The 26,974-nt window shown below is 38.9% G+C and overlaps 1 protein-coding gene across 2 annotated transcripts in view; it reads right to left on the bottom strand.

The window, feature by feature from the left end:
- The window catches only part of LOC136881004 (uncharacterized), a 1,030,421-nt gene that overhangs the window by 111,403 nt on the left and 892,044 nt on the right, over window positions 1-26,974 (bottom strand). The window contains exon 4 of one of the 2 annotated variants that reach the window (XM_067153581.2): window positions 17,162-17,292. In XM_067153581.2, coding sequence (XP_067009682.1) covers window positions 17,162-17,292 — 131 coding nt within the window. Of the gene's footprint in view, window positions 1-17,161; window positions 17,296-26,974 lie in introns of both variants that reach the window. The other variant, XM_067153580.2, reaches the window with a different exon arrangement.

Below are 26,974 nucleotides of genomic sequence, written 5' to 3'. Positions count from 1 at the left end.
ATTTTGAAGAACTGCTTAACTGCCCAGAGCCAACACAAAGATTTCCACCGCAGGAACCTGACTTCACAAACCCAAATTCAGTACCACCGGATGAAGAAGAAATTACCAGACAGATAAAACGACTTAAAATGAATAAAGCTGCAGGTGAGGATGGGATCATAGCAGAAATTCAGAATCGGCAGGCCCAAATACTATAAAAGAATTCACCGGTATCATCCAAGAGATTTGGGAAACAGAACAAATTCCAGAAGATTGGAAAAGTGCACTAATTCATCCTTTACATAAGAAAGGAGACAGAACAGATGTAAATAACTACAGAGGAATCTCATTGGTATCTGTTGCCTACAAAATTTTATCTCAGTGCCTTCTCGATAGAGCCCAACAGCAACTAGAACCAAAAATTGGAGAATATCAAGCAGGTTTCAGACCAGGCCGTTCATGTCCAGAGCAAATTTTGAACCTAAAGTTAATCCTAAGGCATCAGAGAATTTGTAGCAAAAATGTAGTTTGTACTTTTGTTGATTTCAAAAAGGCCTATGATTCAGTTGATCGTCAATCACTGTTTCAGATATTAAAAGAACGGGGTCTAGACCGGAAAACACTCGCAATTGTAAAAGAGACATTGAGAGACACAAAATCTAAGGTTAAATTCATGGGGGAAATCTCAGACCCTTTCCCGATCAAAACAGGAGTAAGACAGGGAGATGGGCTCTCTCCACTACTCTTCAACTGCGTCCTTGAAAAGGTAATACAGGAATGGCGCAAACAGAAGTCTGCCCTCAAGATTGACCAACCAATCACTCTTGGTAGGGGTAAATTAGCAGTAGACTGCCTGGCATTTGCGGACGATCTGGCAATCTTAACTCGTGACGTTTCAACAGCCATAAACCAGATCGAAGTCCTGAAAGAAACAGCGGAAAAAGTCGGCCTCCAAATATCGTTTGAAAAAACTGAATACATGACCTGCAGCAAAGAAGCCCCTAAATTCATGGAGACAAAATATGGCAAAATAAAACGTGTCCAGCAATTCAAATATCTCGGTGAAATAATTCAGGAGAATGGAATGGAAACAAAAGCCAATGAAGTTAGATGCCAAAAAATGGAAACTGCGTATAGACTCACCCAAAATATCTATAACAAAGAGTGTCTCTCCAAGCATGCTAAACTAAGACACTATAATACAGTTATTAAACCAGAATGCCTCTATGGATCAGAGACACTAATTTTGAACAGGAAAACTGATCTAGAAAATATTCAGAAAAAGGAACGCAAGATCATTAGAAAAATTTTAGGCCCAAAACTCGTAGATGAACAGTACCGCCTTAGAAGGAAACAGGAAATCAAACAATTTTCTAACATTCACAGCGACATCAGAAAACGCAGATTAAGATTCTTTGGACATATAAAAAGGATGAACCCAGATAGACTTACCAAGCAAATAGTTGAATTTTATGAAAACCGAAGTAAAGCTAAAACGGACACAATAAAATTGATTGGCGAAATTAAAACAGATCTCAAACTGGCAGGAATTACACCTGAAGACATCCAAAGCCGGGTTATCTTCAGAACCAAAGTTCATAAGTGGCAAGTTGACCAAGAGGAAAAACCAAAGAAGAAGACCGGAACAACATGATCTCAAGAGAGAAAAGAAGCACACAGCAAACGAATGAAGGAAGTGTGGGCACAAAGAAAGGCAAATGCCTGTCTCTAAGTACTTTGCGTAGTCCTAATGGGCTCATTCGCAATATATATAATAATAATAATAATAATAATAATAATAAAATACAGATAAAATCATACAATAATAAAAATACAGATATCATCTTGTAACGGGATTTGAACCGTTACAATTCGCCTCCCTCATAAATAAATCGAAGAACAAAGAATCGATTGATTTATGAACAAAATTATATATATAACACTTACACAGATAAACACTTTAAATGAGTATACAACAATAATTTTCTTTTTCAACATCCACACATTTTATAATACATCACATATATGAGAATTTTTTCTCGCACATTGTCATCGCAGTTAACTGTCCAGTGTCCCATTCTCATACAATTCACAAGAGCATAGCCCTTAATTTAACACACACAAATAATTTTAAATGATTACACTACATTCTTCTTTTTTTAACATTTTGTGAAAATTCACTTATATGAGAACTTTTCTCGCATATTGTTATCGCAGATAACTGTCCAATGTCCTGTTCTCCGTTTTGTCACACAGAACATGACAATAAAGCACTTATTCTTCCAATACACCAATACGACACTTGGTTCACACGCAAATCGCAGATGTTAGTTTTATTTTGCCAGTTTCTCACAAAATTTAATCATCTTACTCTTATTTCAACAAATCTCACGTGAAATACTTCTTTAAGTTCTTAATGTTGTAAGTACCGACAATCTTCCCTTCCTGATCTTTTAAAGAATATGCACACTTCCCGATACGGTTCACAATAGTGAAATACCCCTGATACAAAAATAACTTAGACATATTTCCCGCCTCTGCAGATGATGAAATGGAACTCTGAGTAGCACTCTGTCACTCAAACTGAATCAATTTTGCCCTCATTAACTTACATATCTCAATAGATCACATCCTCCTGGCAACAATAATTAAAAGACCAATACCACGGCTACAAAATGGTTCAATTATTCCGTAATCCAGCATAATGTTTATCTGTTCTTCGACAGCACTAGCATATTTAAGTGGAATAGGGTACTTAGGTCCCACAAATGATGAATAATCATGTACAACAAACTTGTGTTCATATACATGTGTTCTTCCTGGCTTATCACTAAATACATCTCGATGCTCACCTAACATCGAACACAACTGCTCCTCCTGTAATTCACTCAAATTACTTCTCGCCACTGTCTCATACAGACTATCCCTTGGATCCTGTCGTATAGACAAGTGACACACGTCAAAACATCTCCTCTCACTAGGAACACCTTCACTCACCCCCCTAATACCTTTACCCGAACACACGTTATCAACACTTACCTCAGACCCTTCATAATTCACACATACTTGTTTGCTAGTTTTCCCCCAGGACAAACACACACTACCCGAATCAAAGTCTAATCTAGCTCCATGATTTGTAAGCCAGTCAGCTCCTAAAATAACTGAATACACCAGATTTGGCACAACAAGGCATGGTTGAAAGTTACATTCATTTTCAATCGTAATTGGTACCGCTATCATTTTATTTACTTTCTGTGACTTGCTACCCACCGCTGTTATAATGAAGGTTTGCCTCACAGGAATCTCTGTTATATCCTGACTTTCTTTCAGAATTTCCTCGTAAAGCTTGGAGCTAATACATGACCTTTCACTACCAGAGTCTAATAATACCTTCACTTTTCTTCTCCATATAATAATTTCTATCGTCGGAGTCACTACCTCACTACTTATATCCTCAGTATTATACCTACTTACATCACTCAACAAATCACTCCTTATATCTAAATTAATACTACTATTTCTTACTTTATTACCTATGACTACGTCATCACTTAAAACATTTGACTTATCACTACTTAGGTCACAATCACGTTGTTCTCTTAAATCTACTCTTACTACACAATTATCTACACTACCTACCTGTTTTTGACAACTTTTACCTTCGGACTGTTTACGTGACCTGTTTATGCAGTCCGCTGAGAGTTTAAAGTGCGCTGGCTCAATGATGGATCCTGAATAACATTCGCGTTAGGCCTATTTTCATCTCTATGACTCAAATCCCCACGCCTCCCATTGTCGGATTGCCTCGGGTAACTCTGCTGACCTCTATCACTATTGAAATTCCTATTAGCCCTCTTCTGATCATAATTGTTACCTCTCCTCTGATAATTATCTGACCTGTTTCCCGCTCCCTCTACAGTTCTACTTTGTGGTCGATTACCACCTATGCTACTATTTAGAGCCTCAAAACTATCTAGCAATACCTCCATTTCTTTGATAGTACTGTCTTTCTGCATACACGCAGCTTCCCTAATCCTATCAGAATAATGTTTTAACATAATCCTTACGATATCAACTTCTGAACCAATGCTATTAAGATTTTTCCAGATAAGCACGTGTGCCAAAAAGTATTCTGTCATAGACACTCCCTCCTGGTGTCTATATTTACCAAACATAATCCGTTCTCTCTCACGACCCTGAACATTCTCATCCCAAAACTTATTAATAAACTTCTCTTTAAATTCTTCCAAATTAGACATATTATTACGGTACGCTTGAAACCAGGTTTTACTTTCACCGACAAAGGAATTAGACAAGGTCTCTAACACGTATTCCCATTCGATAATATTATCCCTCAACTTATTTGCAAATCTTTTCTCAACTAATGTTACAAACTCCATAGGATTGAATTGTTTTCCAGTAAACTTAGGCAAATCTTGGTCCCTATTGTATAAACCACTCGTTACTACTATTTCTCTTGTAATCTGACCTTCTCTCATTTCTTGCCGTAGTACCCTCTGGCAATTCAAAACTTTTTCTTCCGCCACTCTCTCTGCATTCTCTTTCATTATTCTCAATTCTTCTTGCAGTTTTTCGTCTTTCTCTGTAACCTTCTGCGACAAAGTTTCTTGTTTATTCTTTAGTTCTCTGATCTGCCCAAGCTCTTTTTTAAACGTTTCTACCTTACTGACACATTCCTTCATATCATGCCCCACTGCATTATGGATCTTGTCTAGTCTTTTGTCTATGATCTCGTGAATTTATTCCTCATTACTAGAAATCTTATTACTTAACTCTTTGATATTCTCTGTACAAGTTCCTTTGACATGCTCAATTTGCGTATGAAGATCGCTCCGACTCGACTCCATTTCTTCTCTAAGGTCAACACACTCTTTATTTACCTTATCTTCTAACTTAGATATTTGACTAGTTACCTCTACTATCTTAATATCTATTTTAGAATTTCGTGATTCACTTAGCCCATCTATTTTATCATTAATCCCATCAAAATTCTCTTTATTACTACCAATTAATTCTTCCATTTTACTACTTAGAGAGTTAATCTGTTTATTACAATTTTCATTATTAATACTAATTAATTATTTCATCTCTTTCTTATTATTTTCACTACTACTACTAAAGAATTATTTCATCTCTTTCATCTCTTCCTTACTATTTTCAATCAGTTTCTTACAATTTTCATTATTAGTATTAATTAATTCTTTCATCTCTTCCTTACTATTTTCGTTACTACTAATTATTTGTTGCATTCTTTTATTACTATTTTCGCTACTAATATCAATCTTTTCCTCCATTCTTTTCTGACTGTTTTCACTACTAGTATCAATCTTTTCCTCCATTCGTTTATTACTATCAATAAGTTTCTTATTTTCATTACTGATCTCGGTAAATTTGGCCATCAGCAAATTTAGAAAATCTTGGTTCATTCCCCCCGCGATTTCCTTTTGGGTTTCAGTGTGCTTCTCAATTTCTGCACTTTCCTGAATTATCTCAGAAGCTTCCATCGTATTCACCAGTTCCCTACTCTGAATTTCACCTTGGATGTCCGCAGAAGCAATGACCTCGTCCTCACATGACTTGTTATTGTCTTCCTTGTCCATCTTTGGTTCACTAGTGATAGTACGCGATCTCAAATTAATTTCCCTCTTCAAATCCCTTGACATATCCCCAAAATACAAAATATATCACAAAGTTACACTCCTAACATTTACCGGTAATACTTCCGCTGGCTTAAATGTGCATACTCTTCCCAAATGAACCTATGATATGCTGTCATTCAGACCAAATTCTGAATTTATTCGAGCACCACGTTGCGGGGCCAAATTGTAACTTTCCTAACTTGCTGACTAATTTTACAAACATATATATAAATCTGGATTAAAATGGGAAATCTGAATATCTGCATTTAAAATGGAAATTATAAAAATTAACATTCATTAAGTAAAATACACACTCGTCGGACCTTGTACTCACACTTACTTGTTACCTGCTTACTTACACATACGTTATTTGAAGGGCGCCAGCTGTCACTCAGTACAGCAATAATAGAATGAGACTCTTGACTATCTCTAGGGTGTGGGGTAATAAGCTTACTTTTGACAACATACAATATACGTTCTGGGAAAAGGAGATTGGCGTTCGGTTTCCCCATAAATTTTGAGGTTAAGATATTTTACTGTCAATGAAATGAAACTACGAATTCGTTTGATAGAACAATATATATTCTTTAAATAATATATCAAAAAATAGTGAGTCTTGTTGCGATAAAACAGATGAGAATATGAAATTATGACATTGCAACTGAAAGAAACTAGGCATGAATTTGAATTCTTCTTGACCGGACATTTAACAATTTATACGAAATATTTCCCTCACTGATTCACTTGACTGTACCTTCAACACTTTGAGTGTAATTACGACGTAATCCATTGATCTGGTGTTTACTGTAGATGTGTCACGCCTAACTTGGTGATACATCCTTGTGACTGCTTCTTCTCCATATCATCTGACTTCTTTGTAAGTCAATATGGTATGACCTCTTGGCAGGTCCAGGGTTGCCCTCTCTGACTCCATGGTAAGCCTTGAGTCCGTGTCTTCAACTGAATGAGCGACCAACCTTTTGATCTCACTCTCTCAATGACCAATAATTAATGGCTCACTAAGTCTTCACCACCTCTCGTTCACACTCGCTGGCTGACCAACTAAGGCCTCTTGATCTAGTAGACTTCTTCACTGTACTGCATCCGTATAACTAATGACTGACGCTACAATATGCATCCACCTTTTATAGACGTTGGTTGACACAGCTACGTAATCTCCAGAAATAACAATGACATACTCCCACAACGCGGCAAATATTACATACAGTTGTGAAACCGCCGCCGGCTCGTTGGGTTTCTCAAAGACAGTGAGCTCAGTCCTAACCAAATACGATGACGTAGCCATGGCTTGGCGATGACTTGGCAGAATCACCACTAATCTTGCACAATGTCCCAACGTCATATCCAATCTCTGATATATACAACAATTCTCACTGTACAGGTATTGAGTGTTATTCTACACATACGTATATATGCATACATCTAAGTACAATCTTGCAAGCAACAGGCATTGCAAAATTGAATTAAATAAGACTGATAATTACAATAATAGTAACAATATCACAGATAACATAATAATAATACTGACATAATAATAATAATAATAATAATAATAATAATAATAATAATAATAATAATAATAATAAAATACAGATAAAATCATACAATAATAAAAATACAGATATCATCTTGTAACGGGATTTGAACCTTTACAATATACATATGTCCGAGATTTACAGAAAGTTTATGTGTTGACACATACAATTTCTTGTAATAAGTTTATTATTATTATTATTATTATTATTATTATTATTATTATTATTATTATTATTATTATTATTATTATTATTACTATATTTTATTATATAATTCACAATTTTACAATTGGATTTATGTGCTTCTTCGGTAGAAAGTACATGGAAGAAGTACCATTTAGTAAGTACGCACATATGCTCCAGACACACCGGTATATACTTACAACATTGACAAATAAATTTTACAGATGTTTATAGGATATTTACTATAAGTAAATAGTCAAAATAGTCCGCCTCTGTGGTGTAGTGGTTAGTGTGATTAACTGCCACCCCCGAAGGCCCCGGTTCGATTCCCGGCTCTGCCACGAAATTTGAAAAGTGGTACGAGGGCTGGAACGGGGTACACTTAGCCTCGGGAGGTCAACTGAGTAGAGGTGGGTTCTATTCCCACCTCAGCCATCCTGTAAGTGGTTTTCCGTGGTTTTCCACTTCTCCTCCAGGCAAATGCCGGGATGGTACCTAACTTCAGGCCACGGCCGCTTCCTTCCCTCTTCCTTGTCTATCGCTTCCTACCTTACATCCCCCCGCAAGGCCCCTGTTCAGCATAGCAGGTGAGGCCGCCTGGGCGAGGTATGGTCATCCTTCCCAGTTGTATCCCCGACCCAAAGTCTCACTTTCCAGGACACTGCACTTGAGGTGGTAGAGGTGGGATCCCTCGCTGAGTCCGAGGGAAAAGCCGACCCTGGAGGTTAAGCGGATTAAGAAGAAGAAGAAGAAAAATAGTCAAAATTATTAGTAGACGATTTTCATCAGTCCTCTGTATATGGTGGATGGTTCATGCCAATAAACGTCTTTACTATATGGCAAGTGGCCAGGATTGCTGATTTTTGTAATTCTCTGTAAGTGAGAGGGTGGAGATTAAGAGCTTCAGTGCTCCCGTGTAGTGTCTTTGGTATAATACCATTACATCCAATCACTACTGGAATGACGATAACATTGTTGAGTTTCCAGATGGTTTTCATCTCAGTGGCCAGAACTGTGTACTTGGAAATCTTCTCTGTGTGGGTTGATTGGAGGTCGTGAAGATTAGGGCAAGCTGTGTTAATTATGAAGCAGATGCTATTGTTTTTATCTACGTACAAAAGTTATGTCTGGTCTATTGCAGGTAATAGTTTTATAAGTGATGATACTTCTATCCCAGTAAAGGCTGTAATTTTCACTTTACAAGACTGATTGAGGTTTGTGCTTCCAATATGCTATAGTACATTAGATTAGGTTACTTTTTGAGGCTAATTTTAGATGAATAGTTTTTGCAGTTTGGTCATATCTGTACTTGTAGTCTGTATTTATTATTATTATTATTATTATTATTATTATGATTATTATTATTATTATTATTATTATTAGCCTAAATATGAAACGACTCCCGTTAGAAGTGGATTTGGTTTAAACTTAATGAGCCAGGAAAATTCTCTGAAGCGCTTTATGGTTGCGATTACACAAATGAAAGTTGGAAAACGGAAAAATTTACTTCGTTTCAGAAGGGGCTCATAATTTCTATAAACTCTCTCTTGGGACTTTTTAAAGACATTAACAATGCAAGTATGTCTTATATTTTAACCGCCAGATTAAACCAAGTATGCTTGGAGAAATTTTTTCACGTGTCCGTTGCCTAGGAACTTTTTATAACAATCCGTTCCTTTTTGAAGTTCGTAACAGAATTCGACTTCTATTATATACTTACACGTAGTAATAGATCCTCATGCCGATTTCTTGAACCTCAGAGTTAATGAATTATGCATAGATGTTGAGGGGCCCTTAACATCTGGACCTATAGATGAACCGGGAGAAACGCCAGGGTTGTTAAGGATAGGAGCCTTGAGCTAGGGCTTCGGAAATGAAGACATAAACCAAGATGGAATTAAATATCTTGCAAGTTACCTGGCAGCGCTGTAGACGACAGCTGGGTAGTTAATGGCGTGAGGCCTGGTGCAAGTCTGTCGAGTTGACGGCGTATAGGCGACCTGCGCGTCTGCCCTACCTTAAAAGATTCTAATGTTGAAAACGACACAAACACCTACTCCACGAACCATAGGAATGAACTTATGAAAGTTAAAATCGCCGACCCTGCCGGGAATCGAACCCGAGACCTGTTGGACCAAAGGCCAGCATATCGTGGAACACAGAATTGGCGGGGTGAAAGGGCGGACAAGGAAATGACCAGGGTATAAGTTAAAGCACTACATTTTGAAATTTTATTTCTATCCTTCCCTTTTTTAACTTTAAAATTTGATATAGAAGATTTGGAAGAAATAAGAGTTTAATAAAATAACAATGAGCTTGTCAGCTCTGATAACAACAGGTTATCAGGTACAAAAACTAGAGAGAACTGTTAATACGATAATATACAAGGGATCAGCATTTTAGCTCTGAACTGTTTATAACAGCATGCTTGCTCCGCTCACTTACATAGCCTAGGAGTTTGAGCTCCAAAAATGTAAATACAGTCCAGCCTCTCATTGTCAGAGACATAATTTTCCTCCAGCGCACTTGCAACTTCCAGGTTGTTCTTAACTAACGTAATTACACATCTTTGTCCTGATGCGGGATTATTTACCGCTCAACAGTTTGTTACACACTGGTCTATAAACAATTACAAAATAAACAGGAGCAATCACTGCCCATTCTAAATGGCCTTAATGTAAAAAGAACACGTTTAATATGATTGACCATGAACAAAAGGTTAGGAGGCGAGACACTTACACGCCTTCTAGAATATTTCTGATACCGTAAGTGGGCTTATGGTACAATGACACAGAAGCTAAGCGTATTCTACGCCGGGGTGATTAATAAAAAGACATTCAATTCCAAGAGAGTGTTAAGAATTTTATAAGATAAGAAACTTTAGTCACCCCATACCGAATTTAACAGGAATCAACAGAATAATCACTTGTTCTTTTACATTATACATTTGTCAGCGGGGATACTTGCCAAAAACCTACATTTAAACCATGAAATTATAACTTTACATGAATAAAACAAGTTTGAAACCTTCCCCTCAAGATATCTGCCAGAACTATCACATGTTAAGAAAATTCTGCCATTACATTGACTTGCTGGGCTTCCCGAACGCTGACCTGCAGCCCCTGCCTCCTTAGTACAACTGGAGCAATAAAGATGTCGATACAGCCCTAATGTTCCCAAATTTTATAGCATTTCGAGGTGAAGTTTCCAGAACCGTTTGTAGATAGGCTGGATGCCTGTACACCCCCTATTTAATTGGATAGATAAAATATTCCCCTCTACCGGGCGAGTTAACCGTGCGATTAGGAGCGCGCATCCGGGAGATAGTGGGTTCAAACCCCACTGTCGGCAGCCCTGAAAATGGTTTTTCGTGGTTTCCCATTTTTATACCAGGCAAATGCTGGGGCTGTAATTTAATTAAGGCCATGGCTGTTTCCTTCCCATTCCTAGGTCTTTCCTGCCCATGGTCGCCATAAGACCTATCTGTGTCGGTGCGACGTAAAGCAACTACCAAAAGAAATCTCCGAATGTTTCATTGGTTGGCAGATACAGGAGTTGGATGGGGGGAGGACAGAAGTGTTGACAACCTTGACACAAGAAACAAACAATCTTCAACAACTAAGTTTAGGTAATAGTGAAAATCAAATTTTCCCTTAGGAATTAATTGTCCTTAATCCCGTCAGAGGGGGCACTTAGGCCGACGCCAGAGACATCTAACATTTGCAAACCCAAGTAACTTGCATTACGTTAGTTCAAGTTCAATTACATAGATGGCCTTATAGAAGGCGCGCAGTTTGACTGGACGGAGAAGGTGTATCCCCGGTACAGCTCGGGTGATGAAGGTGAAATGTTTACATTGCCACACGAAGTGCCTCGCGACTGGTTATCAGTCATTTCAAAGGGAGGCCTTACTCGTCCAACCGAAGAATGGTGTCGAAAAGTTATGCAGTTTGAGGTACTGCTTGGTAGTTTTCACGGGGTTTACATTTATAAATGTGAAAGAGTGATGCAGATTTTGACTTCTATACTTAAATCAAAAATTTCCCAATCTTGACGAGAATATTATCTCTCTCTACGGCAGAACTAGGACTTTAATTACAATCCGTCACCTCAACAAGTGAACATCAAATATATGCTATAAAAAGCATTCAGCGAAGAAGAGTCGACTGCGGGCAGCTTCAGCTTCTTCAACAACTTTCTAAGTCATCGAAATGTGAGTTCTAAATACAATTAAACCAACAACTATGTTTCTATGTATGTATTGAACTTAAAGTCGACTTTTAAGATGTAATTACTCACTCGGTATGATATGAGTGATTGCAGGTGATATGCAAAGTACCATTTTATTTTAATAAGTCGAACGTTTTAATTATTTATGAACAATTGAACTAATTTTTATCAATTATCGACGTTTATGCTGTATGCAGGCGCACACAGTACCGGACAGCTTGCGGTCTTCAGCGAGAGTGTGCTGCCACCTGCGTGGCTTGGTTGTGACCAACGCTTCAATAACCACGGCCGACTTGATGCTCAGTCGGCTGTGCAATAACATATTGCCACTTGACGCACTAGCGTGTTGTTTATGATGTATCAGTGTTTGTCACTAACTAATCTTACATTGCAGTTATATTCCATGAAAAGTGTTGTGCGCTGAGCAAATTACCCAGCAAGATGATATGGGAACTGATAAGCACCGCAAGTATTAACATAGTCATGACCTCGCATCTGTGTCCCCTGTGGGTGGGGGCAGTAGAATAACACCCACGGTATCCCCTGCCTGTCGTAAAAGCGACTAAAAGGGGCCCCAGGGGCTCTGAACTTTGGAGCGTGAGTTGGCGACCACGGGGCCCTTAGCTGAGTCCTGGTATTGCTTCCACTTATTTGTGCCAGGCTCCTCACTTTCATCTATTCTATCCGACCTCTCTTGGTCAACTCTTGTTCTTTTCCGACCCCGACGCTACTAGGTTTGTGAGGGCTAGGGAGTCTTTCATTTTCACGCCCTTCATGGCCCTTGACTTCCTATGGCCGATATCTTCATTTTTCGAAGTGTCGGATCCCCTGATGAGTGTTATATAGAGGATGGTTGCCTAGTTGTACTTCCTCTTAAAACAATAATCATCACCACCACCACCACCTCGCACCTGCGTTGAGGTTACTTTCTATGCCCCTTATATTAAGAAAACAATGAAATACTTACTGAAATCTTAGTGGGACGTAAAACCAATAAGCAAGTCCCTGTGTGGTTTGGGTCACATAGTTATCAGCTTGCATTCGGGAGATAGTGGGTTCGAACCCCACTATCGGCAGCCCTCAATATGGTTTTCCATTGTTTCCCATTTTCGCACAAGGCAAATGCTGGGGCTGTACCTTAATTAAGGCCAAGGCCGCTTCCTTCCCACTCCTAGCCCTTCCCTATCCCATCGTCGCAGCAAGACTCATCTGTGTCAGTGCGACTTAAAGCAAACAAACAAACAAACAAACAAACAAACAAACAAACAAACAAACAAACAAACAAACAAACAAACAAACAAACAAACAAACAAACAAACAAACAAACAAACAAACAATAATATTAACAAATATGGAACTCTAACTTGAGGGTCCGCATTGTCAAGTAGTATCATATAATTCACAATTGAAAAATTGTGCGCCTGTAGCGTAATGGTTATCGCGGTAGTCTTCAAAATGAAGGTCATGAATTTCGAATGCAGTCGGCTTTTTTATACTGTAAGATAATACTAATAATAATAATGATGTTATTTTTATTTACGTCCCACTAACTACTTTTACGGTTTTAGGAGACGCCGAGGTGCCGTAATTTAGTCCCGCAGGAGTTCTTTTACGTGCCACTAAATCTACCTACACGAGCCAGAGTCTGGGACACTCAGCCCAGCGTAAGAAAATTATTTCAGTGTATTAATGGCATAGGCTTGGCACCAGTGCAGCTAATTTAGTACGTATTCTTCATGCCTACATTTGTGAAAGAGACATTAGGAAATTCTGAATACTTCTTCCTTGTCAGGGGAACATCGTAGATCACTCACGTAACCGAAATATGCATATACCGATTATGAATTTCTGTCTCCAGAGGTTAAACAAAAAACAGTGTGAGGTGAATATTGTTCGAGAAGATCGGCCCTACTGAAGAAGAACAGGAAGAAGTCAAAATAATGGACCAAAACTCATGTTCCTTAATTTCAGCTTCTTTTTCCCGAAATCTTAATAAAAATGCATGTTGTAAAGTTATCTGTCCCCTCCGACGCTTTGGCTGAATGGTCAGTGCTTCGTAGCACTTCTCTTTCTTTGGATGATACCTTCATTGTTTGAAGTGTCGGACCTCTTCCATTTTACTTCACATTAGTGTTAGTAGAGGATGGTTGGCCAGTTGTACTTCCTCGTAAAACAATAATCACCAACACGGAATGGTCAGCGTATTGGACTTCGGTTCGGAGGGCTCTAGTACGATTCCTGGCTGAGTTGGAGATTTTAATCGCGTCTGTTAATTCCTGTAGATCGAGGGCTACGGGTTTGTGTTCGTATTCATATGTATCTTCAAATACACACAACACATTACAAACAACCACAGAAACACGCACTAGGGAATATAACTCTCCACAGAGGGCTGGTGTTAGGAAAGGCATCAGGCCGCAAAACTAGGCTAACTCCATACAAAGTGCTGCGGCAGGCAACTAGCAAAAGGCTAGAAAGCAGAGGAGAGAGTAGTTGTTAAATATTCCTCGCAAAGGCTGGGTGGATCCTCAAACATTTCTGTTTTTCATTTTTAAGACATAGCGAAAGACACGGCTAGCACAATGTCATTTGGAGGTTTATGAAGGAGGCATTTCATATTTTAAAATGTCTGACTCGTTGGCTGAATGGTCAGCGTACTGACCTTTGGTTCAGAGGGTCCCGGGTTCGATTCCCGGACGGGTTGGTGATTTTAACCTTCGTTTGTTAATTCCAATGGCTCGGGGCTGGGTGTTTGTGCTGTCCCCAACATCCCTGCAACTCACACACCACACATAACACTATCTTCCACCACAACAACACGCAGTCACATACAAGTGGCAGATGCCACCCACCCTCATCGGAGGGCCTGCCTTACAAGGGCTGAACTAGGCTAGAAATAGCCACACGGAATTATTATTATTATTATTATTATATTTTAAAATTTCATTCTTAATTTTTATGACTGTCCAATTATAATTAAAAGTAATAAACTTCTTTTACTGTTTTAATTTGGTTAGGCTGATGATGGTCCACAGTGGACCGAAACTAGTACCTTTTAACGTCATTGTAATGTTTTTGTAAAAACATCAAATTATTTTTTAGTATTGAGAAGGTGGAATATTAAAATTTTGTATTTACTTTAAGCATGTCCAATTATAAGGAAAACATTTCCAATACGTGGAGACGTAATCCTCTGGACTGTAGCATAGACAAGTATGCACCTCCTGGGCTTGTCACACCTGCACGCTAGATGTCACCACCTTCTCTGTTCGCACTCTACTTAATGCTGTTGAGAGAGAGCTGTTCGGTATTGGTGTATTAAAGTATTTGCTCCTAGCCCTCCAGTCTACGTCACGCGCGGTCGACCAATGAGAGCGCTGTGAGCGGCAATAGCCTACCTAATATACTCTACCTACCTTGGAGGATGGTTGCCTAGTCATACTTCCTCTTAAAGCAATAATCACCACCATCTTCACGAAGAATAGATCGTCGTAACTTCATCTAAACTAATCGCAATACATTAGCAGGGTTGATTAACAATCGCCGACGTATCTAACGGTTCACTACACAAATAAGGTCAAAAACTCCAACTGCACCGTCTCTACTGGTCTCGACTGGCGTAGTGGCAGGCAAAGGTCGAATGTGGCATGTCATACAGAGGCCTGCAGAGGTTTACAGTAAAACGAATATCGTCAGTGCACGAAGGGAGCTTGAAATGACCCCTCAGGGGATTGTGGTTGATCGAGACCCTTAACAATTTCAGCTCGAAATTATTTCTTTTTCAGAGTGGTCTACTTAGCCAGCACAAAGAAGATTAAAAATTGTGGGGCATTTTCTACGCATGGGCGTCAAGAGAACGCTGTTATGGGTCTCGCCCAATGGACACAGGCGTAGAGGAAGAGCACGTAACAACTGCAAACGAATCCAGTTGTAATCGAGCAAGCGAAGCGGAAGGTGGTAGTGCGGACATACGGGAACCCTACTGCGGAATACCGAGCGGCGGTATGTACGGGCGAAGTGGACTCGTCGGGCGTGCTACTGAATATAGGGCAGTTTCGGATACGTGGAAACGAACCCTGGACGAAGTCCTACTGGAGCCGTTGGATGGAAAGAGACGGAAAAGGTGAAGGAAACCGTCAAGGAAGCGTTGCAGGCAAAGCAGATCAGGGAACTTGTACGGGAGCATGAAGGAGGAGCTAAAGAAAGTAACAGAGATAGTGGTTCAGAACAACAAGGAAATAGAAAGGTTTAAAGACAAGGTGAACCAAACGGAAGCAGAGATAAGGGAACTGGGATAGCAAGAGAGAAAGCATCAGCAGGAAACCTGTAAGGGAAACATTTTTATACAGAGTGTAACAATACCATAGAGACAATAAACAGGGGTGTCCTTCGTGTTATGTTTAGAACGATGGTGCAATCGGATTGGGGGAGAACATGTTACTTTGTTAGTTCCAGTTGACGAACTCGCCGTATTTGCTATGCCAGAGCACAGGTCGTTGTCGTGCTTGAGGAAAGGGAAGGGGAGGGGGGAGGTCAAGTTTCCTCATTCGACTTGTACAGGATTGTCCTTGTTTCCTACAGGCAATATCCACAGTTCGTCTATTAAACAGCCGTAACTGCACACACAGTACAGGAACACACTGTAGTTAAGAGACACTTGTCAGTCAGGGAATGCAGCAGATCGTTTCTCCTTTCGTCTGTTGGTCCCAGTAACGTTCTTCATTATTTAACATGCTCGCTGCCGCCCTACGATTGTGTATTCCTTCACTCACAACATCGTAAATCCAAAGAAAGACTGAATGAAGGAAACAATCCGACCAATAGTTTGATTAGACTAGATGTTCAATACGCCTCCCCTCCTACTTGGTTGAACAGTGTAGTAGTGACCTTTGGACTCTGTTAAGGATGTGTGGTGTTTCGCGAATGACGTGCAATGCTGCCTGTATTCTTGGCACAAGTTCCTCTTCTCTTCCTAAGGGCCTCACATAGTAGTCAGTTTGTGCAGAACACTGCCTTCTAGGGCTGAGAAGCGACTATGTGAAACGAACGAAGAACTTGAGCATTCGCACCGAGCATTACCCTCCTTCCTTCGTCTGACGCACAACACCACGCAGCGGCTGGATGTCTGGCATAGCAAGTACGGCCACTTAGTCCATTTGAATGGCGCGCATTTTCTCCCTCAAGCCCATCTTTATTAACATAACACAAGGAATCCCTGCTTTTTTATCGCGATCGTTCTAATACACCCTAATGTTGGTTAACGGAGCATGGCAAAGACGATCTAGTAGCTAAAGTAAAGTCTAATAAATAAATGGAAACGAATATTTGTAAAAGATCTTGAACATATGAATGTGAACTAGGATGTCCGATGTGCTACTTAGCTTTGGAGGAAGACCGTTTTCGTAAAGTATTCATTTACATTACTTACTTGATCACCCTCGTATTACATAACTCCCATTTGCTCCACTTGTGGCGGTTGCCTTTGACGAAAGAAACAATTCTGGTATCTACAGTTATGTACAACAGAGGTGGAGGTTACAGAGTACGACTAACCTGTATCTCATTGACGACCCAGCTGAGTTTGGCCGGAGGTCGAGACCACGAGGACGAACAGTTACTGTGGAGAATGTCTCCAACACGGTACCGGGATCGAACTCCGGTGATGGTCGGACGGTCGCTGGGGACTTCTGAAACAGTACAACAGGCGACCTGCTCTTAAATGCAATCAAATTCAGGAAGTTATTCCATTATTCAAAATCAATGTGAAACTACTAAGAAAAAAATATAATTTCAACGAAATAGGCCTAGTTTTGAAGATATGGTAAGAGTGCAGCATTGACTGTTGCTTGTTGTGCCTCCAGTGTCGAACCCAAGGCTTCGATTTCATCCGAGGATCAAATCCAAGTCTTGTGGAGACGTGGGACGAATAGCGACACTGAGTTCAGGATATAATGAAATAAATTAAATAATTAAAAAAGGAATAGAAATAAGAAAATGAGTTATTTTCAATATAGGAGACTTTGAAGTTTCGTAAAGTAGTGAGATGTAATGAAACCAGTATGCAAGAGTTGGACGCCGAAAGTTGGAAGTAACAATATAGGAGATAACACCGAGAAGTGTGGCCCAGGCTGCGACGTACAGGGAGTTTGAACAAGTGGAGATCTAGGATTGGTTCTCCTAAGGGTTGGAGACTATTTCGCGATCACAGCTACTCAGGTGGGGAGTGTATGTAAGGAGTGTAACACCCAAGATCGCGGCACTCTGTGTTCAGTTTCTGAAGCATTGCTTAAGAAATTACCGTCATTTTGAGAGATTATTTCACAACAAAACAATAATAATAATAATAATAATAATAATAATAATAATAATAATAATAATAATAATAATAATAATAATAATAATAATAATTGTACAGGAGTGTACCTTCCAAGGCCAGTTAAACTGCGCATTTTGTCTAAGGCTATCTATGTAAGCAAACTTGCACTGGTGTACTACAAGATACTTTGGTCTTCAACTGTTAGATGTCTCTGTCAGCGGTTTAATTGCTCATTCTAGCGGGATGAACTCTAATTATTTCATAAAGAAATGTTTTTTTTTTTTGCACATGGCAAACCTTAGGTCTTGAGGATGGTTTTGTTTATGTATCGAAGTCAACACTTCAGCTTGTTCCTTCTTCAATCGTAATCGACCTATCAGAAACTTGTAAATATTTTCTCTATCCAATAAAAAGTACTGGAAGCTTCCTCTTAAAAAATATATAAAAGCAGGATGCTTTAGAGCCATATTTTGTGAATTGCTCCAGTGTGGGGAGGGTGAATTGACGTGAACCAGGCGGCAGGGGGCGGCCTGCGTGAAGAAGGTAGTGACAGAATTTTCGTAGAGATGTGATAACTTCTGCGGATAGCTTGAGGGGAAGGTTTCAACCTCTTCTATTTAATGTACATTTCTAAATTTGGTGGTTTAAATGTGGTACTCTCGGCCAGTCTGAGGAAGTATGTAATGTACACTCTGCGTGTTCCCATTGAACTTGGCATGGGGAGACTAAGTTTTCAAAGCCTCTACATTTCTTAAGGGGAGGTGGACGACATTATGGGGGAAAGTGACATAGAAACAAATAAGATTTGAACTAGAATGTCTTACTCCATTTTTGCAATATAACTTCAAAACTCTCAGAACATGTAAACTTTTACTTCTTCTTAACTGTTATTATCCTAAATGTTTTCAATGTTACTAGAAAATAGTGTTAGTCTATATTTTTTAAATATAGTACAATTTATTTTTCAGTATGCATCCCAAATTTCAGGTACACTTTTCTAGGTAATGGCCGTATTTCAGGAAATTAAATTTCAGAATAATATATAATAGGCTTGGTGCGTGATAATAGACTTCGGTTAGAACAAAAATTAGACTTACTTTTTATTTTCAGACTCTTGAAATTTCTGATTATGAAAATGAAAATAATATTTTTTTTCAAAAGTAAGCCCTGTGGGTCATTAAAGGAATACATTTCTTGTTCTTTTAGTCTGTATTGCAAACGACAGTACACATAAATAGAATGTTTAATTTCAGCTCTGTATATTTAAGTGTTCGTTAGTAAAGTGTGCCTGAAATTTTGGATGAGTACTAAAAAATATATTGTACTAAATTAAAAAATATTGAATGACTGTATTTCCTAGTACTATTAAAAGCTTTTAGGATGCCAACAGTTAAGAAAAAGTACACATTTTCCTTTTCTGAGAGTTTTTGATTTATATAGCAGAAAATAAGTTATTCTAGTTCAAAAGTTATCCATAATGTCGTCCACTTCCCGTTAATTTGGCATTAACGTTTCTCAATCAGTCACCCACGGTGTAGTATTGGACCAGCCTCCGTAAGCCCACTTACGTTTTTAACTATTTCTAGAAGGAGTGCAGGTGTTTTGCCTGCTTGCATTTTGTTTATGGCCGGTTACAACCAACCCTTTCCTTTTGTCATTAAGGCCATTATGGGCAATCATGCCTCTGTTTACCCTGTAATTGTTCCTTTTGTTAGTTGCCTTTGGGAATTATAGAACTGTTGATGAATAGATAAGCCCACATCGGGTTAACTGTGTACAAATACTTCAATTAAGGCCAAGCGATAAGTTATAAGGCGGAATTCGAGTGCGCCATAAGAAACGAATGCCTCTGCGAGGCGGGACTATGTTGTGTAAATGATGGGAAGTATTGCCCCTGTCAAGGGCACTAGCGCTCTTTTCTATGTAAATCAAGCAAACCGTTAACAATTTTGACCCTGTTATTGCTTGAGCTGACGAGTTCATTAATATTGTTGTGATTTATTCAGATTTTCTATTTATCAATTTTTAGACTAAGAAAAAGAAACAGGAACGAAATAAATTTTCAAAATCTATTGTGTTAAGTTCTGCTCTATTTAATTCCTTGTCCAGCTATTCAAACCAGGTGCTTCTTATCCCTCTGTGATCCACTACATTTCCTCAATAATAATAATAATAATAATAATAATAATAATAATAATAATAATAATAATAATAATAATAATAATAATAATAATAATAATAATCGGAGAGTCTCAGCTACCGTGTTGCTGGGTGTCTGGGTGATCTCGTGTTGAGTTTTATTTAATTTTTTGGATAAGCACTAAATATATCATCAGGGATCATTTATACGCCGACGTCGACCATCTCGAATGCCAAATACTCAAAACGGGTACATTATATTACATATGATTAATTATGTGATGTTATAATTATTATTTATAATACCTATGTTGACCTATTATTTAATTATAAGGTTTTTAAGTTTTATTCTCCTCCTGCTAGGTTGAAAGCTGCGATCCTGTCGTCCAAAGCCCGAGCTGTGCCACTGACCCTCCTTGAGAAAAATTACTTTCAAAAATTGCTTATAAAATCTTTTTAATTTTTTATGCTTTCTCATGTCATGTTTCAAGAGAAATTACGAGTTAGTTGAATTAAACAACAGTAAACTAAATTCGAACTACTGATACATTGTTTCTAGTATCGCTGTGAGCTGTTCAACGAACACATGGAGAGTTTCTCTCAATCTCACGTTTCCATCCCCTCGAGCTGCAGGAAATGTGTTAGTGAATGCAGGTCAAATTATACTAAGTTTCGTAATTATGAACTTGAAGCAGTTAAGTTCAAAAGTTTGAGCGTACAATTGTGAACACTATATTGAATTTAATTCAACTATTAATAGAGTTGTACTGTTCCTCTGGTAGAGGCTCTGGTTGACATCTGCTCTATCTCAGATACATTCTGTGTTATGTGCTTGATATGATTACACGGTGGGTGTTTAGTAACTTAAACAAGAACTAGGGGACGCCCGACTAAACATTAGGTCATATGCAACCTTGGGTCTCAGCAGCCATCTTGAGCTGAATATGATAAACGATGTTATGTTGTTTAGGGCCCACTAACTAAGTTTCGGTTTTCGGAGACACTGCAGTGCCGGAATTTAGTCCGGTAGGAGTTATTTTACATGCCAGTAAATCTACCGACACGAAGATGACGTAATTTAGCACCTTCAAATACCTCTGGACTGAGCTAGGATCAAACCTGCCATCTTGGGGTCAGAAGACCAGCGCTAAAACCGTTTGAGCCCCTCAGCTCGGCCCTTAAGCAGGTAGGAGCTTAAGCAACTATTAATTAAATTTAATTTAATCCATAGTACAGGATTTTCATCTCAATTAGAACAGCATTGTTTGTGATACAAAGTGAAGTTACAAATAATTATTACTTAATTATGTTCTCAATAGGTCTTATGTCGACGACGGGATATGAAAAGGCTAGTTTACAGTATGTACAGCCCCAGGATTTGCCTGGTGTCAAGGCTGTCGACAGTGGGGTTCGAACCAATTATCTCGCAAATGCAAATTAGGACATGCGTGACTCAAACTGGGCAGCCGCTCTCTCGCTAATTATTACTTTAATGGGTAAATAATCCAACACGCCTCGTTATTGTGGCCTTGGACTTACACACTTTAGAGTGTTGTCGTCTCTCATGTTTGGAGTGAAACCAAGAGCACGATTTTTCAGAGGTGCATTACCATTTGCTGGATTATTTAGAGCTAAGTTTTTACATGTATATATTTACATTTAGCTTTTACATTATTTAGAGTTATTTTGAGCAAGTGGCATGAAGTAAAAACATGTTACGTTAATAAAGGTTTGTCCATGGTATATGGTAGTACTATATAGCAAAGTATGCAAATAATATAAAAATGAACATCAAAATGGATGTACAATTAGCTGTAAATCATTTAATTGTAAGGCTGTCAATAGATTCAGTGCGTAAACATTACGATTGTATGCCTAAGATGCAGGGTGTTGGGGGTATACGGGGATAAGTTTTCTCTAGTCGGTAAAGAGAGGTGCATTTCACAACATATGGTACGTATGTTTTACTTTGTCCTATTAGTTTCCCTATAAACGAGCCAAATATTTCAGAACCGAATGTGTTTTGAATGGTCATAGCTGGCCACTTCCGTTATGTCCCACTGTCCTCGTGTCGTGAACTCACGAGTATCAGAGTTCAGGTGTTGTTGAACCTGTTTCCTATTGCAGGCCACCTCATGTTGCTGTGCTCTTCCCCTAGCCGCTGGGGAAAGAAGGAGTCATAACGCAGGTCTTGCTGTACCTGAGAACCGGTCTAGGCTACTCTCTGGGGGTACATGTAATCCTCTCCGAGGTATCCACCCTTTTACCTTCTCATGTTGCCGCCGAGCGCTATACTGTAATCGCCTACATACAGTATTGTAACGTCGAATATCCACACCGGCATTTAGACCCCCACTATCGGCAGCCCTAAAGATGGTTGTCCGTGGTTTCCTATTTTCACACTAAGCTGTACTTTAATCAAGGCCATGACCGTTTCTTTCACACTCTTATTTCTTTCATATCCCATCGTCTTTAATGACCTATCTGTGTCGGTGCGACGTAAAACAAATTGCCAACAAATAAAACACAAAAACTTGCAGGTTTCTTCTGATGACAGGGGAGTGTTGCTCTCAAACAATAATCACCTCCACTAAGAGTATTAACTAATCCAATAAACAGGCCGAGCAAGGGAGATCACGCACTAAATATAAAATGGGAACAATGACACGAATCCCCGTGATCGTTAAATAAAGTCTTATCTTTCCTGCCGTGTCTCAGCTGGACAAGGAAGTTTGCACTCTTATAGCACATCGTTGAATTTCCCCCGTGTTTACAGCATAACCTTGCACATTTATTGGCAGTGCAATTATGGATTTTGAAGATGTTCGCAAATTGTTCTTGTGACTCACTGAGTAGTGGGGCGAGGGTATTCAGTAAACGAGAAGCAATAACGATGTGGGTAGTGATGCTTATTAATTTAATACCTTTAAGCCCAAATTATTTTGTTTAGAAAAGTTGGTGCCATTTCCTGATTTCTTTCATTTGACATCCAAACACATTGTTACTCCCTATATATTTATGCGAAAAATATGGGATTTAACGATCACAGAAATTCGTGTCAATGTCCCCATTTGGGATTGAACGCGCGGATGTAGTTCATAGCAGTATCCATGTTGAGATTTATAACCGTGGAATAGATAATATTTCAGCGATGGCACTCCTATGTGTTGACGGGCAGATGACTTGTCCCCTGTAACAGTTGACTTCTTTACCGGTACGCCAAAACTTTGAAGGTAAACAAACCTATGATAAACCTGTTTTTTGTCTGTTTCATATGTCTTACAGGTAGTCCTTCCCATAGAGAATCTAATGGTACCTCAAACAAAATCTCGGCTAAAAAGGTGATTTTTCTAGTTTTTGCCCCATCTACCTTTCACATCCGTCCATTGCTATTTTTAATATTCATTTTGCAGGAAATACATGCACAGTGTAGCTAAATAACATGGATAAATCACTAAAATAAGAAGTGGTTGACTTTGAGCAAAAATGTAACACAAATTCATATTCATATGGACAACAATATCAAGAAGTCTCCCAAGATAACTGATTTTTAGCACACATCAACTCGCCTTATTTTGTAATGTCCATAAGGTGGAAAGTCGAGTTCTTTCGGTCGCTTGTTTTCTATGAAACAGCAAAACGCTGAACATTTAGCTTAATATTACATTTCCACACGTCTTCAGTCTTGCATATTTTTGCACTGCCCACATCGTGATTGCTTCTCATTACTAACAATCACGTGGTTCCCACTATCAAACCGGACGAAACCCATGACCCTCTTATCCGCAGCTCCCACAGTGGCCATACACCTTCCAACAGATGCGGGCTGGGGTACTTCTGTAGGTACCCAAGACAAATTTGACGTGCGAGCCCATTCAATCGAACGTTTGCGACATTCCAATTCATTCTGTGAATCTCTCCCAGGCAGGGGATATCCTGGATGTATTTTAGGCCCCCAGCCTCTGGGATACGCATCTCGCATCTGTACCAGCTTAAACGACGACCGTAAATGAAGCGATGGGGGGAAAATTTACTATCGCGACATATTTCACTCACTTCACTAGCCTGCAATGATTTCAGAGTTTTGGTGAAAATAGGAGGTTCATATGGAAAGCGATGCGCTGATTTCGAAAAACCTCACCGTTTTTCCGTAACACGAACAATATTATGTGATTACATATTTTATAAACATCGATGTTCCAGATTTAATTCAAATTTAGGAAAATTTGAATTCATTCAATCATGTTTCGAAATTTTTTACCACACATCGAAGTAGTGAAAAACGCTAATATTAGCGTGCAGAATTCAGTGTAAGAAGAAAAACAGAAATCATTTTCATGTACAGTTTACAAGATATCAATTAAAAATATATCTTAAAATTCTAATGTTATGCAAATTTACGAAAATGTGATATTAATTTTATCACATACAAAACAAATTACCAGTTATAACAGTATTATAACCAGCGTAGGATTTCTATGACTTAAAAATGTTTAAGAAATTATCTATAAAATGGCAGAAAAAATCCAGAAGATTGATACGAAACATAAAAAAGACATACATTTCTAATGCAATTTTACAAAAAAATATTAATCGAGTTGGTATAACCTATATATATATGTTATAGACATCATAATAAGATTTTGGGCTTTTGGCATGTCAAGAAAACAAGGTGAAATACTTCACGTCTCACACAGAACTTTGCTGCGCCACTTCAGAAGAAAATCTCGACAGACCACGGGGAAGTCTTCAATAATAATAATAATAATAATAATAATAATAATAATAATAATAATAATAATAATAATAATAATAATAATAATAATAATAATAATAATAATAATAATAATAATAATAATAATAATAATAAGCCTCTGTGGTGTAGTGGTTAGCGTGATTAACTGCCACACTTGGAGGCCCGCGTTCGATTCCCGGCTTTGCCACGAAATTTGAAAAGTGGTTCGAGGGCTGGAACGGGGTCCTCTCAACCTCGTGAAGTCAACTGAGTAGAGAGTGGTTGGATTACCTCCTCAGATATCCTGGAAGTGGTTTTACGTGGTTTCCCACTTCTCCTCCAGACAACCTAACTTGAGGCAACGGCCGCTTCCTTCCCTCTTCCTGGTATATCCCTTCCAATCTTCTCCTCTCCCGACAAGGCCCATGTTCAACATAGCAGGTGAGGCCGCGTGGGCGAGGTAGTGGTCCTCCTTCCCAGTTTAATCTCCAGAACCAATCATATCGTTGCGGTCGGAAAGAAGAAGAGTCGACCAAGGCAATTTGGATCGGGCAGAGGGAAAAAGGGACCCTTTGGGGTGAACGGATTAAGAAAGAAAGAATGAAATAATAATAATATTAATAATAATAATAACAATAATAATCATATTTCCTGCACTACCGTGAGCAGACATTTCAATCTGATGCCATCTGGCTGTCTGCTCGTTAATTTCGACGTTCCATTTTACACTTGGCCTACTAGATGGCAGACAGAGCAAACCGAAACTCTCCTGGACGTCTGTGGCTGAGATTTAATAAATGTTTCGGTAAACACCAAATGTGTCACCAGAGATCGTTTACATGCCGACATCGTACGATATGGAGTGTCGAATAGACTTTCCTCCGCCCTTCAGGAATCCGACTACCTCTGCCGGCCGATCAACAGAGGCGGTTGGCAGTAAGTGGAGAACAAGTTTCTTTAGTCCCCAGACTGACAAAGCGTTGTCTCCGCATTCATCCTCACTTAAAGTTGCGATAATATGCAATACCATACGCGCAAATGCTTCAGTATTCTCAACATCTAACAAAATAACTCAAGAGGTATAAAATAATCTAATAAATTACACAAAATTACCAAATAATGATGCATAATTTTAGAAAATTACCTAAAAGTAGGAAATGACAAACATGACCTGAAATAACCTAATAAATTAGCTTTTGTACAATGTGGCAACTATGATCAGTTAGCAATGTCTGTTGTTATTATTATTTCGTATGGCAAAACAAGGATACATTATAAGTACATATAAATACATATTTCTTAAATAAGTATGTGATTTACAAGTCAGCATTCAAAACTTAATGTCCAGACTTTTCAGCCAGTCCACTGGTTCTGTAGAGGCACTATGTAGTTCTTTAATGGATCCATTGAATCTTCCTTGTGGGCAGTCCATAACAACGTGCTGGATGGTCTGAGGTACATTATCACAGTCGCAGAATGGGTCTTCAGATTTTCCCCACTTCTGAAGCCAGAATTTACACCTTCCATGGTTTGTTCTGATTCTGTTTAGAGATGTCCATTCCCATCTCGGTAAGTTGAAACCAGGAGGAGCTCTACAAGGATGGTGGATTAAACCCAGGTGGTCAGGATTTGATGAGGTCCATTCTTCGCGCCAGATCTCATCAGCATCAAAATGTGTTTCCAGGAGCTTCTCGCCTAACTTCCGTGATGGGTTTCTGGACTTTAATCTCTTCGGTTTCTGAGGGTTGCAGTCCTGATGTAACGGCAGTTGAGGGTTACTGCGACATTTCTGCCATTCTCTTACTAGAGCCAATTCTCTTCGTATGTGAGGGGGATGGATGTTGGATAAAACGGGTAACCATTTTAGGGGTGTCGATTTGATGGTGCCTGATATTGTCCTCATTCAGTTGTGTATCAACTTTTGAAGTATATACACTGTTGTGAACCAGTTAAAAGATGACATGTTGTCAAAATCCTAGCCCGGATTATGACTACTAGATACTACGAGGAGGTAAGACACCCCTGACACCGTTATACGCCCTCAATGTTATTATTAGAGAGGGCAATTATAGGTACGACTAGCTTAGAATACAAACATATTTGAACAAGGCGCAAGTATCATCCAGCCGCTCTACAGTTATGTATGTGAGCTGCATAAATCTTTGGAGTTCTGATA

Source organism: Anabrus simplex, chromosome 9 (assembly GCF_040414725.1).
Source record: "Anabrus simplex isolate iqAnaSimp1 chromosome 9, ASM4041472v1, whole genome shotgun sequence".
NCBI classification, from domain to species: Eukaryota; Metazoa; Arthropoda; class Insecta; order Orthoptera; family Tettigoniidae; genus Anabrus; species Anabrus simplex.
Note: the sequence above shows the minus strand (reverse complement) of the source record. Positions and strands in the feature narration are given on the sequence as shown.